Source organism: Cariama cristata, unplaced genomic scaffold (genome assembly GCF_000690535.1).
Source record: "Cariama cristata isolate BGI_N322 unplaced genomic scaffold, ASM69053v1 scaffold8327, whole genome shotgun sequence".
NCBI lineage: Eukaryota > Metazoa > Chordata > Aves > Cariamiformes > Cariamidae > Cariama > Cariama cristata.
In genome coordinates this window covers 6205-26163 of record NW_009627046.1, presented here as the reverse complement: position 1 = coordinate 26163, position 19959 = coordinate 6205, and the positions used below count along the sequence as shown (strand labels likewise).

Genomic DNA, 19959 nt, shown 5'->3' with positions numbered 1-19959 from the left:
AAAACCAAAGAATTTGTGCCTGAGGCACAGTTTCTTTTTCATTTCGTGCCCGTCAGTTGGAACTAATTCTGCACAGAATTTCAAGTGAGCCCAAGTGGGATTATCTGTGAAATGCCCGCGGTCTCGAATGGGCAGTTTATTCAGGCCTCTGGACAGGATTTAGTGTAGGCTCTGATGTGTGCAGATTCCAGGGTTATCCTTCCTTTGATGGTGCTTTACCTATGGAAAAAAAATCTCTGCAAACAATCCGCTTTTACTCATATAAAATTAAAGCCATTTTTTCTGTTTGAATAATACATTTCAGTGCTTCCATATAGTGCTGGCCTTTTTTTATTATTATTCTTTTTTAAATATTCCATCTTGTTGCAATTTCCTCCTTTGGACTTCTTTGAAACTGGCTGTAGTGTTTAAAAAAAAAAAAATTGAAGGAATCCTTTGGATGCTGAGATTTGTGTGGAGAAAGGTGGTGTGTAAAATATTTTAAAGTTTCTTCCTTGATTTGCCTTATACTTTCCGCTCTGTGTTTGGCATGGGCTACCTCACATGGCTCTCTCTCAAAGCATACAGAAACTGAACTTTACTCGTTCCTTTTGCATACAGCAAATGAAAATGCGCCTTTGATTCTTCCTGCAAAATGGGTTGTTGGGACACGAGGAGCTTCTCAGCTAGCCATAGGAGTGGGTTTTTACAAACCCATAGCTTGTTTGGTCCAGTCGGGAGAGAGAAGTACAGGATACCCAACAATTGCTCTTTTAATTCTTGATTTGTTTCAAAGCTACAATGTACAGGCAGTATTACATAAGCCTGTGTGAAACTCTAGGTAAGAAAAATTGTGTTAAATCTACTTAGTAGAGCTTGGACTTCAGTCTTGTGCTTCTAGTGTGTATTTTAAGCAGGCCACAGAAATGTATGTTGTCAGTTGTCTTATCTAGAGATAAAATTACTTCTCTGTTTTGTCTGATGTACTGTTAAAGAATAAGGATCTAGCTACAGCCTTTGCTTTCTTCTGTGGTCCATGAAATTCAATAGTAAAACTATTCTCCCCATACTGATGAAGAAACAGTAGTTTTATGCAAGCTTTTTATTCCTGGTTCATGTATGCTACAATACTGAGTACTTTCTGCACAAAAGCATTTCATTAATCACTGTAGCTTGTTCTAGCACTAGAGTTGTGTAGAGTCTGAAATTATTACACAACCTGATAATGAGCAGATTATGAAAGATGGGCTCTGGAGGGAAGATTCTGTTGACAAGTCATGTATTTTCTTAATTAATAAGATTTGGTTACCAAGATGATGGTGTAGTAATGTGCCTGAAAGAAAAAGATGTTCAGAGTCTGTTGTGCTGTTAGGCTAATCCCATACATTTCTAAAACAGCTGTATATTATGAATGTGTTTGCCAAAACCTGAATAAGACAGTAAGCTTTGCTTAAATTGCTGGTATACACTAAGAATGTAGAAAGATGTTTGCGTGCAAGTTAAATAGGAGCTTACAGTTAATAAAAAAGAATTATTATGTTTGCATTGACCTTGCTAAGGAAATTTGTGTTTGTTAAAGGTGTAGTTTGTAAAACTGAAGTAAATACTTGTAATAAAAGCACTTAAAACAAAACAGGACCTGCCTACTTCTTTTAAGGAAGTAATCTCTGTAAACTGTGGCATGTGTTGCAACACAAGTGGTTCTGTGATAGATCTGACACCAGTTCTTGCAGTCTTTACTTGTACTAACTTTTGTAAAAGAAAGTACAGCGTTTGTCTAGACAGGAGCTAAAAGATCAGGTCGTCTGATCTTGAAGATGCTCAAACATATCACTTTGAGTACTTTACCAGCTGTAGTGGAAAGAGTCAGTGAACTGGGAAAATTGTTGTGCTTATAATGCCTAGGTGGGGAAAAATTTTGATTAAGTTAGTTGTAAAGATTGAACATACTTGCTTTTGGGTGTGGAAGAAGTTTTTCTTCTAGATAAGTAGTACAGACGTTTTCATCAAAACTGGTAGGCTTTAATTTGTAGCTAGTGATAAATTTCTGTGGTTTTGAAACAGTGCCTGGCTTCCTAGGATTAGGTAGTTAAATTCTTAAAAGTGGAAGTTGCAGGAATTTCTGAAGAGGCAATTAAGTTTCATAAGTTAACTTATGTGAAACTAGTTCTCAGCTCTAACTTTCATTGTCAGTTAAGTTTCATGTGGTATGATCAGTTATTGCAGGTTATTTTCTCCTTCAATTTTTTAGCTTTTGTCTTTCACTCAGTATTCCATTTTAACATTCCACCACGATTCTTTTTAGTTGAAATGTATAGACACGTGTAGATGGAGCTAATGTAAATTGATGCAGAGTGAGAAAAAACCCCCCACAAAACTACATTGGGGTAATTATTTTACTTTTGATTTGTGTGCATCCAGTATTTCAGTGTTCTAACGTGCTTTGGTTTGATTTCCTACTGAAGGGCTATGTTTCAAAGTTAAGGCAATTCTTCAGTAGAAGCTATCTGGCAGGGAAGCGTGTTAATGGACCACCACCGCTGAGTTCTAGGTTGTTCTTTAATCAGGAACAAAATGAGGAAGATTGTGTAAAAATACTGGCGATGACTTGCTGCGTTGTTTTTTTTTTCCTCTCCTTGTACGAGTAATCCCAATACACTTTGCTAGGCTTAACAAGGAATCCTTTTAACAGAACTTATTAGAAAAGTATGAGCTAATAGAAAGCCAGTAGATGTAGTTAAGATGGCTATATTTAAAGAAAATTGTGTAGCTGATTTTTGGAATGATTTCTGGTATCTGATATATAGTTAAATTTTGGGTAATTTCTGTTAGTAAGAAGTAATTTATTTAACCTGTAGTGTTAACAAGATTCCACCACCAACCCCCCCTGCTCCGCTGCCCAATTTTAAGGTAACTTATTAAATTTTTCTACCTTTTTTTTTTATTTCCACATGCTACCATTTTAGGTTGTTTAAAACTTTTTATACCAAGACCAGGAGTTCATAGAAGTATGGTTAAGTATAAAGTTAATAAAATTAAAGGAATGAAAGCTTTAAACAAGCATGTAAGGCTTATTGATTAACTCAAATACATAAATATTTACTAATATGTTTGAACCATGGTTTAAAGCTAATTCTTTTGGTTCCCTGTGTGTGAGTACTTACTAAGGGATGGACACTAACTGTAATTCATATTTTGCTAGTGTTTTGCATGTTTTTGTTCTCTTATTACAGCACTGTTGGGGATATTGGGAGGGAAGGTTTGTTACTACTGGAAGAGAATATTCTCATTAAAGTTCTAATGCAAGTGTTGTCTAATCGTAACATGCATGGTAAATGTACATGTGGGAAATGAAATGTGACACTTTCCTAGTAAGTTTGTCCTGTTTTACAAGTAGGATCAAATACTATAAGAGTGTTGTGTTAAAGATGAAAACTAAACATTGGTAGAAGAGAAACTGAGATGAGACTGCAAGTTATTTTCACAGCTGGTGAAAGCTGGTGCAGGTTTCTGCAGCCATAACCTTCTTACTATTCCTCATTCACTTTCCTGTACTTCAGTAGCAACCACTGATATCAAGAATGATGCCATTTACACCAGAAAATTCTGAAAAATGCTATTTTCTGCACTCAGTAAAGGTTTTTAAAACGCCTCCTTATCCCTTTTGTGCTTTATCGCAAGTGAAAAGCCAAGGCTGATAAATTCAAGTGGTCAAATAGTGCCATCCCTTCAAGGTGCATAAGAACTACAGTGATCATTAATAAATTACAGTAATGTAGATAAATAAAAGTAATTGTGTGCCCTTCTGTTACAGTTCAAATGAAAGATATACCTTGCCTTGGAATAACTCAATGTTTGCCACTTGGAAATAACCCTTTTCATGTAACTTTATATTTGCTTGTTGGTACTATGTGGCATAGTTGCTTCTGAAATGGGCCTGTGTATTTTTAAAGCAAGTTACAGTTGAAGTATTAATTTGTGCTTCTGTTGAAAATTGTTGCAAAAGTCATCCCAGATAGTTCAGTGGGAGAGACTGTCCCAGATACTTATGAATGTTTGATAAACCAACTAGTTCAATATTTCGAACTGATACCGACAAAAATGTTGGTTACTCTCTTAGCCAAAGATTAAGCAAATTAGTGTTTTACAATGTGTATCTGGGTGCTTACTGGAGACAGTAAATTTCTGTGTCTAGTTTCTGTAGAAGATGAAATACAAGAATTGTATTCTTTGTTGTCCTCTTTAAAAATCAGAATTCTAGTTCTGTCAGCTGTAACATAGTAAAATAAAATGGTACCTGTGTTACACAGTTCTAAATGTTTCAGAACTTTCTGCAAAAGTTAATCTTGCATTACCAATCCCTGCCCGTGCAGCGGGGCCTGAACGAGTCGTGATGCCATGCTTTTCATTCCTTCGCTCAGTGAGTGGCTAAAGTACTGTGGAAAGTTGTCTTTGTTTCCCCTGCATCCATGTGAATTTCTGCTGGCAGATAAATTGATAGAGTGTGATTTCAGGCAGGGAGTCATACTGCTCCCGGTGCCTCACAGTTAGGCAGTGGTGCCTCACCAGTTAGGGTGGCATTCCTTGGCATGAAGAACAGAGAGCTCTAAAAGATATGTCCCTGGGCTTTCAGCAGGGTCTATCTTTTAACATCCACATCAACTAGATAAGAAGGCTGCTTTTGTCTTGAAGTACAACTAATTGGCATTGAGGTAATGGTAGATTGGATGGGTTATCAAAAACAGTTAAGACTGTGTATTTTAATGTTGAGGAATAGGGGACTGGTAAAGTGATATTTTAAAGATACGATCTTGAGCAAACAATAATGAGAAGTGGTAATCTTGGGTCTGTCTTGACTTGTAGCCACCCTACATCATGTTGCAGTGCAGCAGAGATTATGTCTGTGCTATTTTTCCATACCATGAGGTACAAAGTGCAAGATCCCAGAAACGCCAGCAACGACCGGTTTGTTCTTTCAAAGGTAAAATAATAATTGTTATGCTGTACTGTTGCAGTCTGCTAGTAAAGAGCTGTCTGTCTGTAAATTAAATTGTCTTCCTTGACTTATGCTTACTAATGCTTGCATCTACACAGAGGTCTATTGGAAATATTTGAGAGCTTGGAATTTGTCTACTTCAGAAAGACAAATAAAAGCTGGTTGAGTTATATTTGAGTTATGCCAAAACTTAATTAAAAAGTGTCTGTATAATGTGTCTTGATAAGTCTTCACTATGTTAAGTTGTCCTAATAATAAATAATAATAAATACAACAAATGTTTTATATTATCAATAATGTCTATCGAGAAATACTAATGTCTGTTTATTTTGGCATAACAAATTTTCTAACAAGTGAGTTGCGGTTAGCTTTTGTGCCCTACTTGTTAAATGCAGCCGTGCTGTTATGCCTGCAGTCACGTCACAATGTGCGCTAATTACCATCAGCTTTTCAAGGAGCATTACATGAAATAGTTATGGTGGGTTAGTGAGTAGTTTGCATTCATACTGTGCCAGTGTGATATTGAAGTTAGTACTACTTTTGAAGCCGCTGTGGTTCAGAAAATACATAAAACCACAATCTGGACTGGCCGTTAGTGTTTCTATCCCCTTTTGCATTGTGCCCTTGCAAATCACAGGGACATTTTGATCATATGACATAAAAGCTGTTGAGGGGCGTTCAGAAAACATAATGATGTAGAAAATGGCAGATGAAGTACACCAGTGAGTACGGTTCCATCTGAGTTCCTCACATGATGGCTTACAATAGTGCTGCATAGCTGATGGTGTATATCCTTGCATTGGATAGAATAACTGTTGCCACTTCTGATTGCCATTCTGAAATAAGTAATTGGATGAGAAGCAAGCAGCTAATACTGAGGTGGTAAAGCAATAAGAGAAATTTGCCTCTTCATGTTTGCTTTGCCTCTCTGTAATTAATCAGGGTTTCTACCCAGAGTTGCTAAATGGCTTCAAACTTCTGCATGCTTTTTTGACTCCTAATGACTCCATGGGTGGAAGATGACTATTACTTTGCAGTTGTCCAGTTGGACCTGGCCGCAAGGATCTGAGTGTATAAAGCTTAAAATTTTGCCTGTTGTCAGTCACTGCATCTTACTTATGTACTGAAGAAGTTCTAATGGGAGAACACTTGCTGGTCCATCTGCTTACTGGTTTAGCGAACAGTGCTCTGTTCTTGAAACTGGTACCTAAGCAAATTGAGTCAAGGTTTTTTATTTGAATGCCAAAACTACTTTTTGGAATTGGACCTGCATGGGTGAGAGAGACCTTCTTAGTCTTCCATGTTGATTTTCTCAAGGATGTCCTAAATAGCCCTTGAGAGTGCTGCATTCTTTCTGTCTTAATTATAGTCAGCTATCTGGGGTGCTCTAAGCAGGGGCGTGGAGGACTTGGAAGCAAGCATCCATGTGAATGTTCTGTTGTAAAAGTGCTTTATAACTCAGTGCCTTCTTAGGGCACATAAAAACCTGATTCCAGGGTTTGTCAGCTTTGTAGAACTTTGCCTTGATACTAGGATATTGTGAAATTTGTGCTTTGCTTAAAATTTATGTTTCTCTCTAGGGTCATGCAGCACCAATTTTATATTCTGTTTGGGCAGAGGCTGGCTTTCTACAGGAAGCAGAATTACTGAACTTGAGGAAAATTGATTCTATCTTAGAGGGACACCCAGTACCAGTGAGTGCTCATAACCTTTGATATAAGATGGTGTTTTCTGTAAAATAAGAAGTGCATGTATTTTGCAGCAATTCTTGGTTGCCAGCTACAGTACAGGAAGGATGAAGACTTATAAAAAAGATGATGATATTTATGGCTTCACAACTGAATGAGCGACTGCATTTGAATGAGCATGTAAAAATGACCTTTACTGTTGTAGTAGAGTTCCCCTACAGTTTTCTATGTCAATATTTTCCATTTAAAAAAAGGTGTTTATAAAGTTCTGGGATGGCTTTTCTCATGCTTTAGGAAACTTTGAGGTGTTTCAAGGGTTTATATCCAGTTTGGTCACCTCATTGGTCTTTCCTTTCCCAGCCAGTTGTTTCACTTGGATTCTTTTTTACACAAAATCATAAATTCTTAACTGTTGCTGTCCAAGGCGTAGCTAAGAAATTCCTGGGCCATAGGTACCGTTCCCTCTGAGAGCCTAGTTAGCTTGTGACACTGATCATTAAGGTACATGCATTGCAGATAAAGAAGGGGAACAGGGCAAGATTTGGAGGGACTTGCACTATATTGTTATGGATGAGAAGCTGAATTTTGATGTATGTTGAACTATCTTCTAGCACTGGAATTTCGTTCCTGTGTTTCTTAACTGTAAAATAATTGTTGTGTTTTTATTCTCAGAGACAAGCATTTACTGATGTAGCTACTGGATCCCTTGGTCAGGGTCTTGGTGCTGCATGTGGAATGGCATACACCGGCAAGTTCTTTGACAGAGCCAGGTAATTCCATCTTCATATTTCATGATTATAGGCATTCAATGGGAGTATTTTGTGAAAAGAAATTATATTCTTTTGTCAATCAGGAAAAACAAAAAAACTCCTTTATTCTATTCTTCATTCTCAAATCCAATTTCAAATTCAGGTTTTAAATGATAGACTACTAACCTGATAGTTACAAAGCCATTGGCAGTGCGACTACGAAGGATTTAAAGATTAGCAAGAATTAGTGCATATGTGTATTCCTTTTGTAACCTGACAGCATTGCAAGGTGATGTTCCTGAACAGAGAAGACAGTAAGTGGTTGGAGCAGCCTCTAATTTCCAGAGAGTAATTATAGCCATTTTGAGACTCATATGTGTCCCCTTAGAAGGAAGACACAAACTAGAGATGCATCTGTTCAAAGTCAGATGACAAATAATGGAGAACGTGTATCTAGATAAGGAACTGTTATGGTCAGTAATAGCACCATTGAATCATAAAGTAGGGCTTCAAAATGTTACCAGAAAGGCACTCAACTCCACAGAGACAAAAATGACTGCTTCTGCCATTTGTTTTGTGCACAAGAGAAGTAGATGTCTAAAGGCAAATCTGCGCAAGGAGGAAAATAGCCTGATGTAGTTGATGTATTTTATGTGACAGTTCTAGTACATTTGAGCATAGGCTGCCCAGTTAGTGTGTCCTACACTTCACTAGCTTGAAATCATTTCTGTGAAAGATGACTTGCTGATTTTAATTGAGTTTAGCAGATGCTACGTGTGGAAAAAATCTAACCAGTGCTTACATGACAGAAGGAAAAGGTGGTCTTACATACAGTACTGGGGAGCAGCTTATGTGGAAGGAGTTCAGATTTAGCTGAAGGCAGGTGGGATTCAGATCAAAAGTCTGTTAAAGCTTAATGTCTAGTAAAAAAAAATTCGCTAACAGCCATCTTGATTATTTTGCTTTAAAATTATATTTTTGAAGGCTAATTTACTGTTCTTTTTTAAAATTTTCAGAGGTAATAAACATTTATAAAGCTTTGTCATTGAAAAAGAGAGTGGTAATAAAAGAAAAATGCAGCGGCTGAATTCTGTAGTGATGAGGCAGTACTCCTGCTGAGTTTTACCTAAATGAAGAGCTTCAGTGTTTGGAGAAATAGTCTACAAAGTCACATTGTGCTGGTTATCTTTTTCCTGAATTCTGAATTTGGTTATGCAACATGCTTTAATCCATAGTTGAGTTCATACCAAATTTATAGTTTCCTGAAACTAAATTATTAGTCGTCCTTGCAGAGAGTATGTGGTAGGAATAAGGAAGCAGACAGTAACCTTTGATGCATTGTTAGTGATCTTGCTGAGTCACAGTGACAGTGTTTAACAGGCCTCTTTATTCAGGTCTTGCAATAGGAGGCTTAAGACCTGATTTTTTTGAGACAAAGGTTTGAAAAGGAGTACAGTACTTCTCATCTTTTTTTTTTTTTTTTTTTATGTGTAACAGCTCAGAAGTATTTTAATTTAATTTCTCTAAGGTTATGTAAGGTTATCTGAGATGAATGCGTTCAGCAGTGGAAGTTGAGTTTGGAGTAGAAAAAGCAGTGGATTTTCACTATGAATTGTTAGAGGGGTTTTGCTTTTGATTTAATTGTGCTTACCCATCAAAGTTTATTTTTTATTTTTTATTTCTTCTTCTAGCTATCGAGTATATTGTCTGCTTGGAGATGGAGAGTTATCTGAAGGCTCTGTTTGGGAGGCAATGGCCTTTGCTGGGTTTTACAAGCTTGATAATCTGGTTGCTATAATTGATGTTAACCGTCTTGGACAAAGTGACCCTGCCCCTCTGCAGCATCATGTTGAAATTTACCAGAAACGGTGTGAAGCCTTTGGGTATGTGATTGTAAGAAGTTCAGTATAGTCTCCCATTTTAAATTGTATGTTTTATTTGCTTTTCAGAATTTTTCAAATGAGCTTTCGACTCTAAAGGATACCATAACCAAGAAAGATGGTCTTTCATAATGCCTGATATTGGTTGTCTTTATTGGTATAGGAGGAATATTAAAAGCGGCAGAAGGACTTTTTTAGAGGAAAGAGTAAAAGGACTGCTTAGTCAGATAAATTAGTTAGAGGATCTTAGAGCAGTTTTTATCACATTTAATACAGATTTTATTACTGTTTGTGTGACCAAATATGCTGTCATAGCAAGTAGATCAGAAAAAAGGTCATGGAAATCATTACTTGTAAGAGATTTCTTTGTGTATTGGCTTTCATTTAGTTTAGAAATGTATATTTCTATGTAGATGCAAAAATGCATCATAAAAAACTGTCAGGTGGAATAGCAGCCATGCAAATTATGATGGAGCATTTTTATTATTTTAGTCAACTTTCATTGGCAGTTTTTTAATTTATTTCTAGGTGTTTGATTTGCTCTTGTGATTAAAAATGGCTATGTCTGAAGGAATGTAGGATACGTTATTTATCTGTGGGCTGTGAATTTTGCTAGTACCTGTTAATCCCTCTGTGACTCATTTTGTGTTATAAAAAAGGGACTATGATACTTTATGATCTCAAGTGAATGCTAGTTCATGGTTCTGGCATACTTTGGGTCTCTTAAAAAGACACTGCATCGGAATCAAGTTAGTATTAATTATTGTTATTGCCAACTACCAGAGAGTGTCACATGCTAAAACCCTTTAAAAACAGTTGATCTGTTTGTGTTCTTAGCTGGCATGCTATCATCGTTGATGGACACAGTGTGGAGGAACTTTGCAAAGCCTTTGGCCAGGCCAAACATCAGCCAACGGCTATCATTGCAAAGACTTTTAAAGGCAAAGGCATATCAGGTAATAAATCATCTATTGCTTTGCATATGCATGTATATAATAATGTGCACTGTGCTTGTTTTGGCTGGGTAGAGTTAATTCTCTTCACAGGAGCTAGCATGGGGCTATGTTTTGGATTTGTGCTGGAAACAGTGTTGATAGTACAGGGATGGTTTAGTTATTGCTGAGCAGGGCTTGCTCAGAGTCAAGGCCTTTTCTGCCTTTCACACCACCCCACCAGCAAGCAGGAGCACAAGAAGTTGGGAGGGGATACAGCCGGGACTGCTGACCCCAACTGACCCAAGGGATATTCCATACGATGTGGCATCCTGCTCAGCATATACAACTGCAGGAAGGAGAAGAAAGGGGGGGACGTTCGGAGTTATGGCGTTTTGTCTTCTCAAGTAACGGTTATGTGTGATGGAGCCCTCCTTTCCTGGAGATGGCTGAACACCTGCCTGCCTACCAGAAGTAGGGAATGAAGTCCTTGTTTTTCCTTGCTAGCATGCACCGCTTTTGCTTCTCTCCTCTATCCCGCCAGGGGGAAGTGAGCAAGTGACTGGGTGGTGCTTAGTTGCCAGCTAGGGTTAAACCACAGTAGTCCCTTTTGGCACCCAATGTGGGCCTTGAAGGGTTCAAGGTAACGACAGATTTGATTGGAATGTGCTAGATCAAAGTTATAGCTTTATTGCTCTTTAGCTATTAGTTGGCCATCTCCTGTGCTTGCACTGGGGCTTGTTTGCCTTACTGTGTGTTAGTCTAGTGTTCATTAGTGACTGCTTTTTGCTTTTGCTGCTTGCCGTAGTGCTTATCACAGCTTACTTTACTGTGCCTGTGAACATTTTGGTAACAGCAATGGCCGTGTGCCTGGGCTGTTTCTGTGCACGACATGTGCATAGTGCTGCAATAAAGGTGCAATCATTAAAAAATATAGAAGTTTAATGTTTCGCACATTAGAAAAAGGTTGGTATCCTGTCAGCTTTTTGACTTGATCGTACTACTGTACAATCTGAAAACTCGGAATTTCATCCTATTGGTTTTTTTCCTTTGCCTTTTCTTACGGGGAACACTAGATTGACACTTCATTAGAAGCAGGCAAGGATGTGGTTCTCGGTTCACATTATCCAGCCAGGTGTGCTTCCGTGCTGACTGAGCTTTTACAGATCCCCAGTTGCAGAGTAGGATTTCTTCTGCTGTCAGCTGTACTTAAATTGTTATTCTTTAAAAAGTCTTTTCCAGTCTGGAAGATGGCTGGGGACAGCGGGGAACATTGGACCATATGACTTTGTCTTGAAAATTGCCCTAGCAAAAGAGGGCAACCTTCTTGACTTGCTCTTGATCCCTAGACTCACAGAGACTGCTCTGAGAAGGGAATAACTTTGTCACAGAAGCTCCCAGCTCCCTGTGTAGCAGATAACTATGTCTGCTTGTTGCCAGCCAGGCAGTATAAATACATAAAAAATGAGGAGGGATGCTGCATTTACAGTTCTGACAAAGCTGCTTGAGATGTGGTACCTAAGCTACCTGGTCATGCTACAGGTTATTTCCTATCATCAAATGTGTAGTTTCTTGAGATACAGGATACAGTAGTCCACAGAGATTATTTCACAGGTTAGCAACTATTTGAATTTTGGAGTTCATGGAGCCCCTAGACCCTTTTGTAGTTTTCACATGATGTGAAGCTTACCTGAATGTCCTTGTCTGGGGGACAGATGTGTACCTACACATTTGAGCAGTAGCATGCAGAAAGTCTTTCAAACTCTTAGTACTTCTGAAGAGCGTTAGTGCTAAGAAAATGATTTTGGTTCTTGCACGTGAGATGTAGGCTAGCTACTGAGCATTGTATCCATAGAATGGAGTAAATGAATATTCAATGTGTCAGGGATTGCCATGATTCTGTTCAGGTACAGCTTTTGGCAGCACTCTGTGAATTTGTCTTTCTGACCAGATAAATGTACTAACAGGAGTGAGTATCTTCATTCCTTTTCATTGAGTAAGCAAGTGAAATTCATTGTTCTTAGCGACTTGCTCAGTGAAAAGCAGCATATCAGCCAGAGAGGTAATTTTGCTGTTAGTGCTGGGTGCGCAAAGGTGAGTCATCATAAGCTATTAAAATAAAGCTGTAAAACGTCAGGTCTTGTTTGAATTAGACAGCTTGGTTAACTGTTGTTTGAAACTTGGCTGAGTTTGTTTAATTAGGCCTAACTGTTGAAACTTCATGTTAACTGTTCACGCCGATTTACTGTTTACTTCTTGCCACGCTTATGGACCACCTTCTTCTATGTGCCAATATAAAAACAATTTCAGTAGAAGATGCTGGAATTTTGTTACTAGTTTGGAATAGATGAAGTTTTACTTTCTCTTACGTAATTAAACATGGCAGTCTTAATGCAATTGAATACTCTTTTAATTGTTTACGGTGGTAATAATAAGGAAGTTATTCCTTGGAAGAACATACTAGACTATCATACTCGACTACACTTTTATCTGGGTAAAATCTGCAGCTAAAAACTTAAATAGTTTTTACATTTTTCTTATTTGTAATGTAATTTTAAATACACAGCTGTTGAAGATAAGGAAAGCTGGCATGGAAAGCCCCTTCCAAAAAACATGGCCGAACAAGTCATTCAGGAAATAGATGACAAAATCCAAAACAAGAAAAAGCTTTCTCCAGCCCTCCCAGAAGAAGACGCACCTGTAATAAATATTAGAAACATTAAGATGCCATCTCCACCAACTTACAAAGTGGGAGAAAAGGTACTCCCTTCCTTTTTCACTGTCAGATAGATTCGAAGTGTGAGACTGGTAAATGGATGGCAGGAGGTTTTGTGTCATCCCTTGCCACAATTTCAACTACCCGCCTCTTCTCTATTTGAGTCTCCTGGTAAACACCTAACTCTGTGGTGTGACACACAGACATTCAACTCGCTGGGTGTTGAAAGGATATATTAAAATATAAAGACTCAAATCACTCTTCATTTCGTGATCGTTACCAGTTATCCAAACTATTTTACATATATTTAAAATTAAAGAAATTCCACGAGGTTCAGTGAATTTCCATGATTGGTAACCAAGGATTTCAAAATTTCCTAGCTGGATTGGCAGGGAGTTGCTGATTTCAGCACAAATGTGTGTCCTGATGCTTCACTGTATTTTTTTTTTTATTTAGTCTTCTGTGTGTCGCTGTTCTCATATGTACTCTGATACTGCTGATACTTAAAATGGTTTTGGTTGTGTTTTGGGATGATTTTTTTAATTGTATGTGCATGCACTGGTGGAAAAACAAGAAAATGGGGGAAAAAAAAGCTTCTAGAAACAGAAAGTTATAACAGTACTGCTATATTTTTCTTTTCCTAGTGGGCTACCCGCAAAGCTTATGGTGTTGCACTTGCAAAACTGGGCCATGCTAATGATCGAGTGATTGCTTTGGATGGAGACACAAAGAACTCCACCTTTGCAGAGCTTTTTAAGAAAGAACATCCCAGTCGCTACATTGAATGCTACATTGCTGAACAGAACATGGTAACTGGTCTCTTGGTTTTATGAAATACTGGTATTACACGGCAGGATCTGAGACCATGCATCTGAGTCTTCAGAGAGTGGAGTTTTAATACTTGCTTTTCATATGTGTATTCATGGATATTTAGTTTGACTTGCTCAGTTCTTAGCGAAAAAGTAGGCTATGGCAAAAGCTTACAAATATAATACAACAGGAGTGCTTCTAATCATTCTTTCCTAAATCTTCCTCTCATTTATTTATTTATTTTATTTTATAGTCATATTGTCTGTGTTTCAGCAGAACACAAGGAGGTGGCAATACGTAAATGCCAGTAATACTTTCCACAGTGTCATTTGTAGAGATTTAACTCTGAAAAGACTTTTTAGGGAGGTTTTTTGTCTTCACAAGAAATGGAGTATCACAATGTGACAATGAGTTCTATGCTAGACTGGGGTATACAGGTGAGGACAGAGAAACAGTTAATAAATTTAGCCTGATGACATTTGTACAGAAAGGACTAAAATAATTTGATAGCTCATCTGTTTGACTGAGTCTTCGGTTGCCACCTGTATGGGTTCACTGAAGCAAATGAAATTAAAGACGCAAATTCAGGCAGAAATTATTTGTTGTCTTTAATGATTTATAACCAAAGAACCCATGGACTGTCTCTTGCAAATTTTATACTAGGGCAGTTTCATGAGGTTAGATCAGGCATTTTGGGTTTACATCAACTTAGGAGAAATTCACCATGAAGGGCAGACCAATTTCTGTGTAAAATAAATATATGGGATAATTGTAGCAATAAACAATTTAAAGACCTTGTTCTAATTTCTGTCTTGCTGAAGAAGGGCCCTTTCAGTAAATACCAGACGTTATAACACAGCTAAATCCATTCCCACTTGGTAATGATAATTTTTTTGTCTGCTGGAGATAGTAAACCCATGTCCTTTGGACTGAAAGTGTAAGCCTTTGATTGAGGAAAAGAAAAAGGGAGATAAGTCTTAAAATTCTGTGAATGGCTGCTCGGAGCAGATAAAGAAGCTGCCGGTAAGGATCAACGATAACAGCTAGCAGTTGAGGCAAGGAGCAAGAGCAGATGCTGGAGGATAGATACTGAAAGAGTGAGTTGCCTCCTTTCCTTTTTGGAAAGGCCAACAATTAAGAGCAGGACTAGGCAGAGATTTTTAATCTTGCATTGAGAGCTTCTTGCTAAAGTTTTATTGTAGGAAGTCTCACAGATGATCTCTTGGAAACAATTGATAAAGAGAAATTCACTGTTCTTGTACACTCTCCCTCTTTTCAGGTGAGCATTGCAGTTGGTTGTACCACTCGTGACAGAACTGTTGCTTTTGCCAGCACCTTTGCAACCTTCTTCACACGGGCGTTTGACCAGATCCGTATGGCTGCCATCTCTGAGAGTAACATCAATCTCTGTGGGTCGCACTGCGGTGTTTCTATTGGTAAGGGCAGCCTTGGCTTATTTATCAGCAGTTCCCATCCGTTTAGTGATAACTGTCTAGCAGTCAAACTGATAATGCTTTGTGGAGACAATCAGTAATACAGCTGTGATGGTGTAACAGTGGTACCATTTCTAGGAAGAATTCATATTTGCAATTCACTTTTATCAGGCACATTGTTGTATAAAGGGATTGAACTGAAAGTGAGGAGCTTAGGTTCCATTCCATCTTTGCAGTTGATGTCCTCTGTGGTGAGAACAGTTGTATGCTTACTGTACCTTTGTTTCCCAGTCCCTAAAATGAGGAACTAATGATACGTATTCTTGCACAGATGCTCTTGTCTGCCAAATCTCAAAAACACTTTATGAGGGATAAATATTTTTGTTTTCTTATGCCTTTGAAAAATCACAGATTTGAAATAATTGCTTCAACTTATCTCAGTATTTCTTACTACTATAACAGTTAATGTGTTGATTAAAAAAACCTCAAAACCTCAAAGTACTAATGCAACAGGAATGGTGAAGCTGTTATGTAATCCAGGAAATTGAATCACAGAATAGTTTGGCTTGGAAGGAACCTTTAAAAGTCATCTAGTCACCCTCCCTGCAGTGAGCAGGGACATCTTCAACTAGATCAGGTTGCTCAGAGCCCTGTCCAACCTGACCTTGAATGTTTCCAGGAATGGGGCATCTACCACCTCTCTGGGCAACCTGTTCCGGTGTTTCACCACCTTCATTGTAAAAGATTTCTTCCTTACATCCAAATCTAAATCTACCCTCTTTTAGTTTAAAACAATTACCCCTTGTTCTGTTGCAACAGGACCTGCTAATAAGTTTGTCCCCATCTTTCTTATAAGCCCCCTTTAAATATTGGAAGGCTGCTATAAGGTCTCCGCGGAGCCTTCTCTTATCCAGACTGAATAACTCCAGGTCTCTCAGCCTGTCTTCACAGGGTGGGTGCTCCAGCCCTCTGATCTTTTTTGTGGTCCTCCTCTGGACCCACTCCAACAGGTCCATGTCTTTCCTGTGCTGAGGGCTCCAGAGGTGGACACAGTACTCCAGGTGGGGTTTCACCAGAGCAGAATAGAGGGGGACAATCGCCTCCCTTAACCTGCTGGTCACGCTTCTTGTGATGCAGCCAAGGATACAGTTGGCTTTCGGGGCTGCGAGTGCACATTGTCAGCTCATGTCCAGCTTTTAATCCACCAGTACCCCCAAATCCTTACTGGCAGGACTGCTCTCAATCTCTTTATCCTCCAGCCTGTATTGATACAGGGATTGCCCCAACCCATGTGCAGGACCTTGCACTTGGCCTTGTTGAACCTCACGAGGTTCATGCGAGCCCACTTCCCAGGCTTGTCCAGGTCCCCCTGGATGGCATTCCTTCCCTCAGGCGTGTCAACCGCTCCACTCAGCTTGGTGTTGTCAGCAGACTTGCTGAGGGTGCACTCAGTCCCACCATCTGTGTCATTGGTGAAGATACTAAACAGCACTGATCCCAATACGGACCCCTGAGGGACACCAGTTGTCACCAGTCTCCATCTGGACATTGAGCCATTGACCAGTACTCTCTGGATGTAACCATCCAACAATTCCTCATCCACCAAACAGTCCGCCCATTGAATCCATATGTATCCAATTTAGAGAGAAGGATGTTGTGGGGGACCGTGTCAGAGGCCTTACAGAAGTCCAGATAGACAACATCCGTAGCTCTCCTCTTGTCTACTGATGTAGTGACTCCATCATAGAAGGCCACTAGGTTAGTCAGGCAGGTCTTGCCCTTGGTGGAGCCACGCTGGCTGTCTCGAATCACTTCCTTGCCTTCCTGTGCCTTGGCATAGCATCTGGGAGGATCTATTCCATGATCTTTCCAGGCACAGAGGTGAGGCTGACAGGTTGGTAGTTCCCAGGGTCCTTGTTTCTACCCTTTTTAAAAATGGGTGCAATGTTTCCCTTTTTCCAGTCACTATAGACTTCACCTGACTGCCATGACTTTTCAAATATAACAGAGAGTGGCTTGGCAGCTACCTCAGCCAATTCTCTCAGGGTTTTGGGGTGCATCTCATCAGGTCCCAAAGACTTATGTATGTTCAGGTTCCTCAGATGGTCACAAACGTGATCTTCTCTTACAGTGGGAGGGACTTTGCTCCCCCAGTCCCTGTCTTGTGGTCCATCCACTCGAGGTATGAGAAGACAGCTTGCCAGTGAAGACTGAGGCAAAAAGGTTGTTGAGTACCTCAACCCTCTCCTCGTCTGTTGTTACCAGTTTGCCAGTCTTGCTCATCAAAGTGTGGTACACTTTCTTTGACCTTCCTTTTCTGGCTGATACACCTGTAGAAGCCCTTCTTACTATTCCTTGTATCCCTTGCCAAGTTCAGCTCCAGCTGTGCCATGGCCTTCCTGACCCCATACCTACACAACTGGGCAGCGTCCCTGTACTCTTCCTGGGATACCTGTCCCTGCTTCCACTACCTGTGCATTTCCTTCTTGCTGTTTAGTTTGACCAGCAGGTCTCAACTCAGCCATGCCAGTCTCTTGCCTTCCTTTACTGATTTCTTACACCTGAGGATCAAGAGCCCTTGTGCTCAATGGAAAGCATCCTTAAAGATCTGCCAGCTCTGTTCTGCTTCCTTGTCCCTGAGAGCAGTTTCCCAGGGGCTCCTATTGACTAACTCCTTGACGAGCTGGAAGTTTGTTTTCCTAAAATTCAGTGTCCTGACTTTGCTCTTTGCCTGGCCAATATCCCTCAGGATTGCAAACTCCACCAGTGCATGATCACTGCAGCCCAGGCTGCCTCCTATCTTGATGTCACTGATTAGCTCACCTGCGTTGGTGACCAACAGGTCCAGTATCGTGTTCCCACTGGTAGGGCTATCTGTTACCTGGCTTAAGAAGTTATCCTCAATGCATTCCAGGAGTCTCCTGGATTGCCTACAGCTTGCCATGTTACTTTTCCAGCTGATGTTGGGGTGGTTGAAATCCCCCAGCAGGATGAGAGCCCACGAACGCGATTCCTACTGTAGCTGGAGTAAGAAGGCTTTGTCAACAGGCTCCCCTTGATCAGGCGACCGGTAGTAGACACCAACCACGAGGTTCCCTTTGTTGCCTCTGTCTCTGGTTCTTACCCATAAGCTTTCAAACTGCTCGTGGCTATTCTTCACAGACAGCTCTTCACACTCCATCCATTTCTTGATGTGGAGGGCAACCCCTCCACTCCTCCTTCCTCACCTGTAGCCATCCATAGCCACATTCCAGTCATGAGATTCGTCCCACCAAGTTTCAGAAATGGCAACTAGATCGTAACTTTCTAGCAGCACAATGGCTTCCAACTCCTTCTGTTTGTTGCCCATGCTGTGTGCATTGGTGTAGAGGCACTTCGGCAGGGCTGTTGGCTGTGTGACCTTCTTAAGAGGAACAGCCCTTAATTCCTTTGGGGTATTTCACTGGTGTTTCCCTGTTGGCTCCTATTACCTTGGGAGCCCCTGGCTCCTCTCCTTAAGACTTCAAGTGTGCTGCAGTGTAACCAGCATGTCTCAGAGAAAGAAGCTGAGGACCCTTGCTAGCAGTACCTTCTCTGGTCTTTGCTTCCCATCATAACTGCTCAGTACATGTCACATCATATTGGGGTTTGATTTTGGTTTGAGGGAGGAAGGGAGTTTTGGGTTTCTTAATGATGTACATAGGCATCACCCATGAAAACAAGAGCAGACTTGCATACCAAGAAAGAAAATGCCAGTGGATATTCACGCTTGAAAAACTACTAGGTATTTATAGGGTAGAAGAAAGAGAGGGAGAGCTGACAGGGTAGTAAATTAAGGTTCTTTGCAGACATCAGTTTCTCAGTTGATTTAATAGTTTTGACTAACAGTATCAGTTGGAGGAAGGTTGGGGTTTTTTTTTTTGTTTAAAGCAAAAGTTTGACCTGTAATATTGGTAAAGATTTAAAGATGCTTCATAAACATGTGTAGTCTCATCCGGAACCTCAAGCTTAACTTGCAGTGGTACAGAGTATGCTTTAGTAGTGTATGTAGAGCAGATCAGATTATGGCTTTTGTTTGTCATTAAGGGATTCTATTACAAGCCTCTCTTCTTTTTAAAATCAGTCCTCCTGCCTCATCTAGTTCAATCCAGTTTAAGTCTTTTAGCAAGCAGCAAAGGATGTTGGTGCAAAAGCCAACTACCTTTGGTCTTTGCTTATTTTAGAAGATGGAACTCCTTTGGGTTATCTGTATCATCTGCTAGAACTACACTTCCAAGTTTCAGTTTTCAGCACTTGAAATGTTCTGCTGGGAGCTGTGGTTGTGAAGTGCATACTTAGATTTATAAAGTTTGAGTTACAAATCTGATTCAGGCCTCGACTCTGTTTTTCAAAAAATAATTTGAACCCAAAGGTTTGCAATCGAGTTGTGAGAGAAAGTAATTCAGAGAAATCCTTTAGCAGTTAGAAAATTCAATTTTAAATGGAAGGGTATGAATTAAGTGTACTTCGTATTAGAACTTTGGGCCTGCATGGAATTCAGAGTCCTAACTGGATCTGTGGTGAAAATTGAAGTTTTATGTATGCAATTCTAGGTAGACGTGGGCTTCTGCTGCACTGAAATTTGGACCCATTACACTTATGAGTACCAACTGTCACAATGACCTTCTGAACTTGTACTAACTTCACTTCTAGAGCAATAGTTGCTGATGGACCAAAACATATAATGAAACATTAAATATGTTTTCAAGGTGATGAAAGAATAATGGGAAATCTGTATTTTCCAAACTGAACATATAG

General features: G+C 39.7%; 1 protein-coding gene across 1 annotated transcript in view; it reads left to right on the top strand.

Moving 5' to 3' along the window:
* Positions 1 to 4804: 4804 nt before the first annotated feature.
* The window catches only part of LOC104164841 (transketolase-like), a gene marked incomplete at its 3' end in the record, with an annotated part of 20399 nt that continues 5244 nt past the window's right edge, over positions 4805 to 19959 (top strand). The window contains exons 1-8 of the mRNA XM_009704294.1: positions 4805 to 4960; positions 6556 to 6669; positions 7336 to 7433; positions 9104 to 9295; positions 10130 to 10248; positions 12791 to 12984; positions 13585 to 13749; positions 15030 to 15186. Coding sequence (XP_009702596.1) covers positions 4805 to 4960; positions 6556 to 6669; positions 7336 to 7433; positions 9104 to 9295; positions 10130 to 10248; positions 12791 to 12984; positions 13585 to 13749; positions 15030 to 15186 — 1195 coding nt within the window. The remainder of the gene's footprint in view (positions 4961 to 6555; positions 6670 to 7335; positions 7434 to 9103; positions 9296 to 10129; positions 10249 to 12790; positions 12985 to 13584; positions 13750 to 15029; positions 15187 to 19959) is intronic.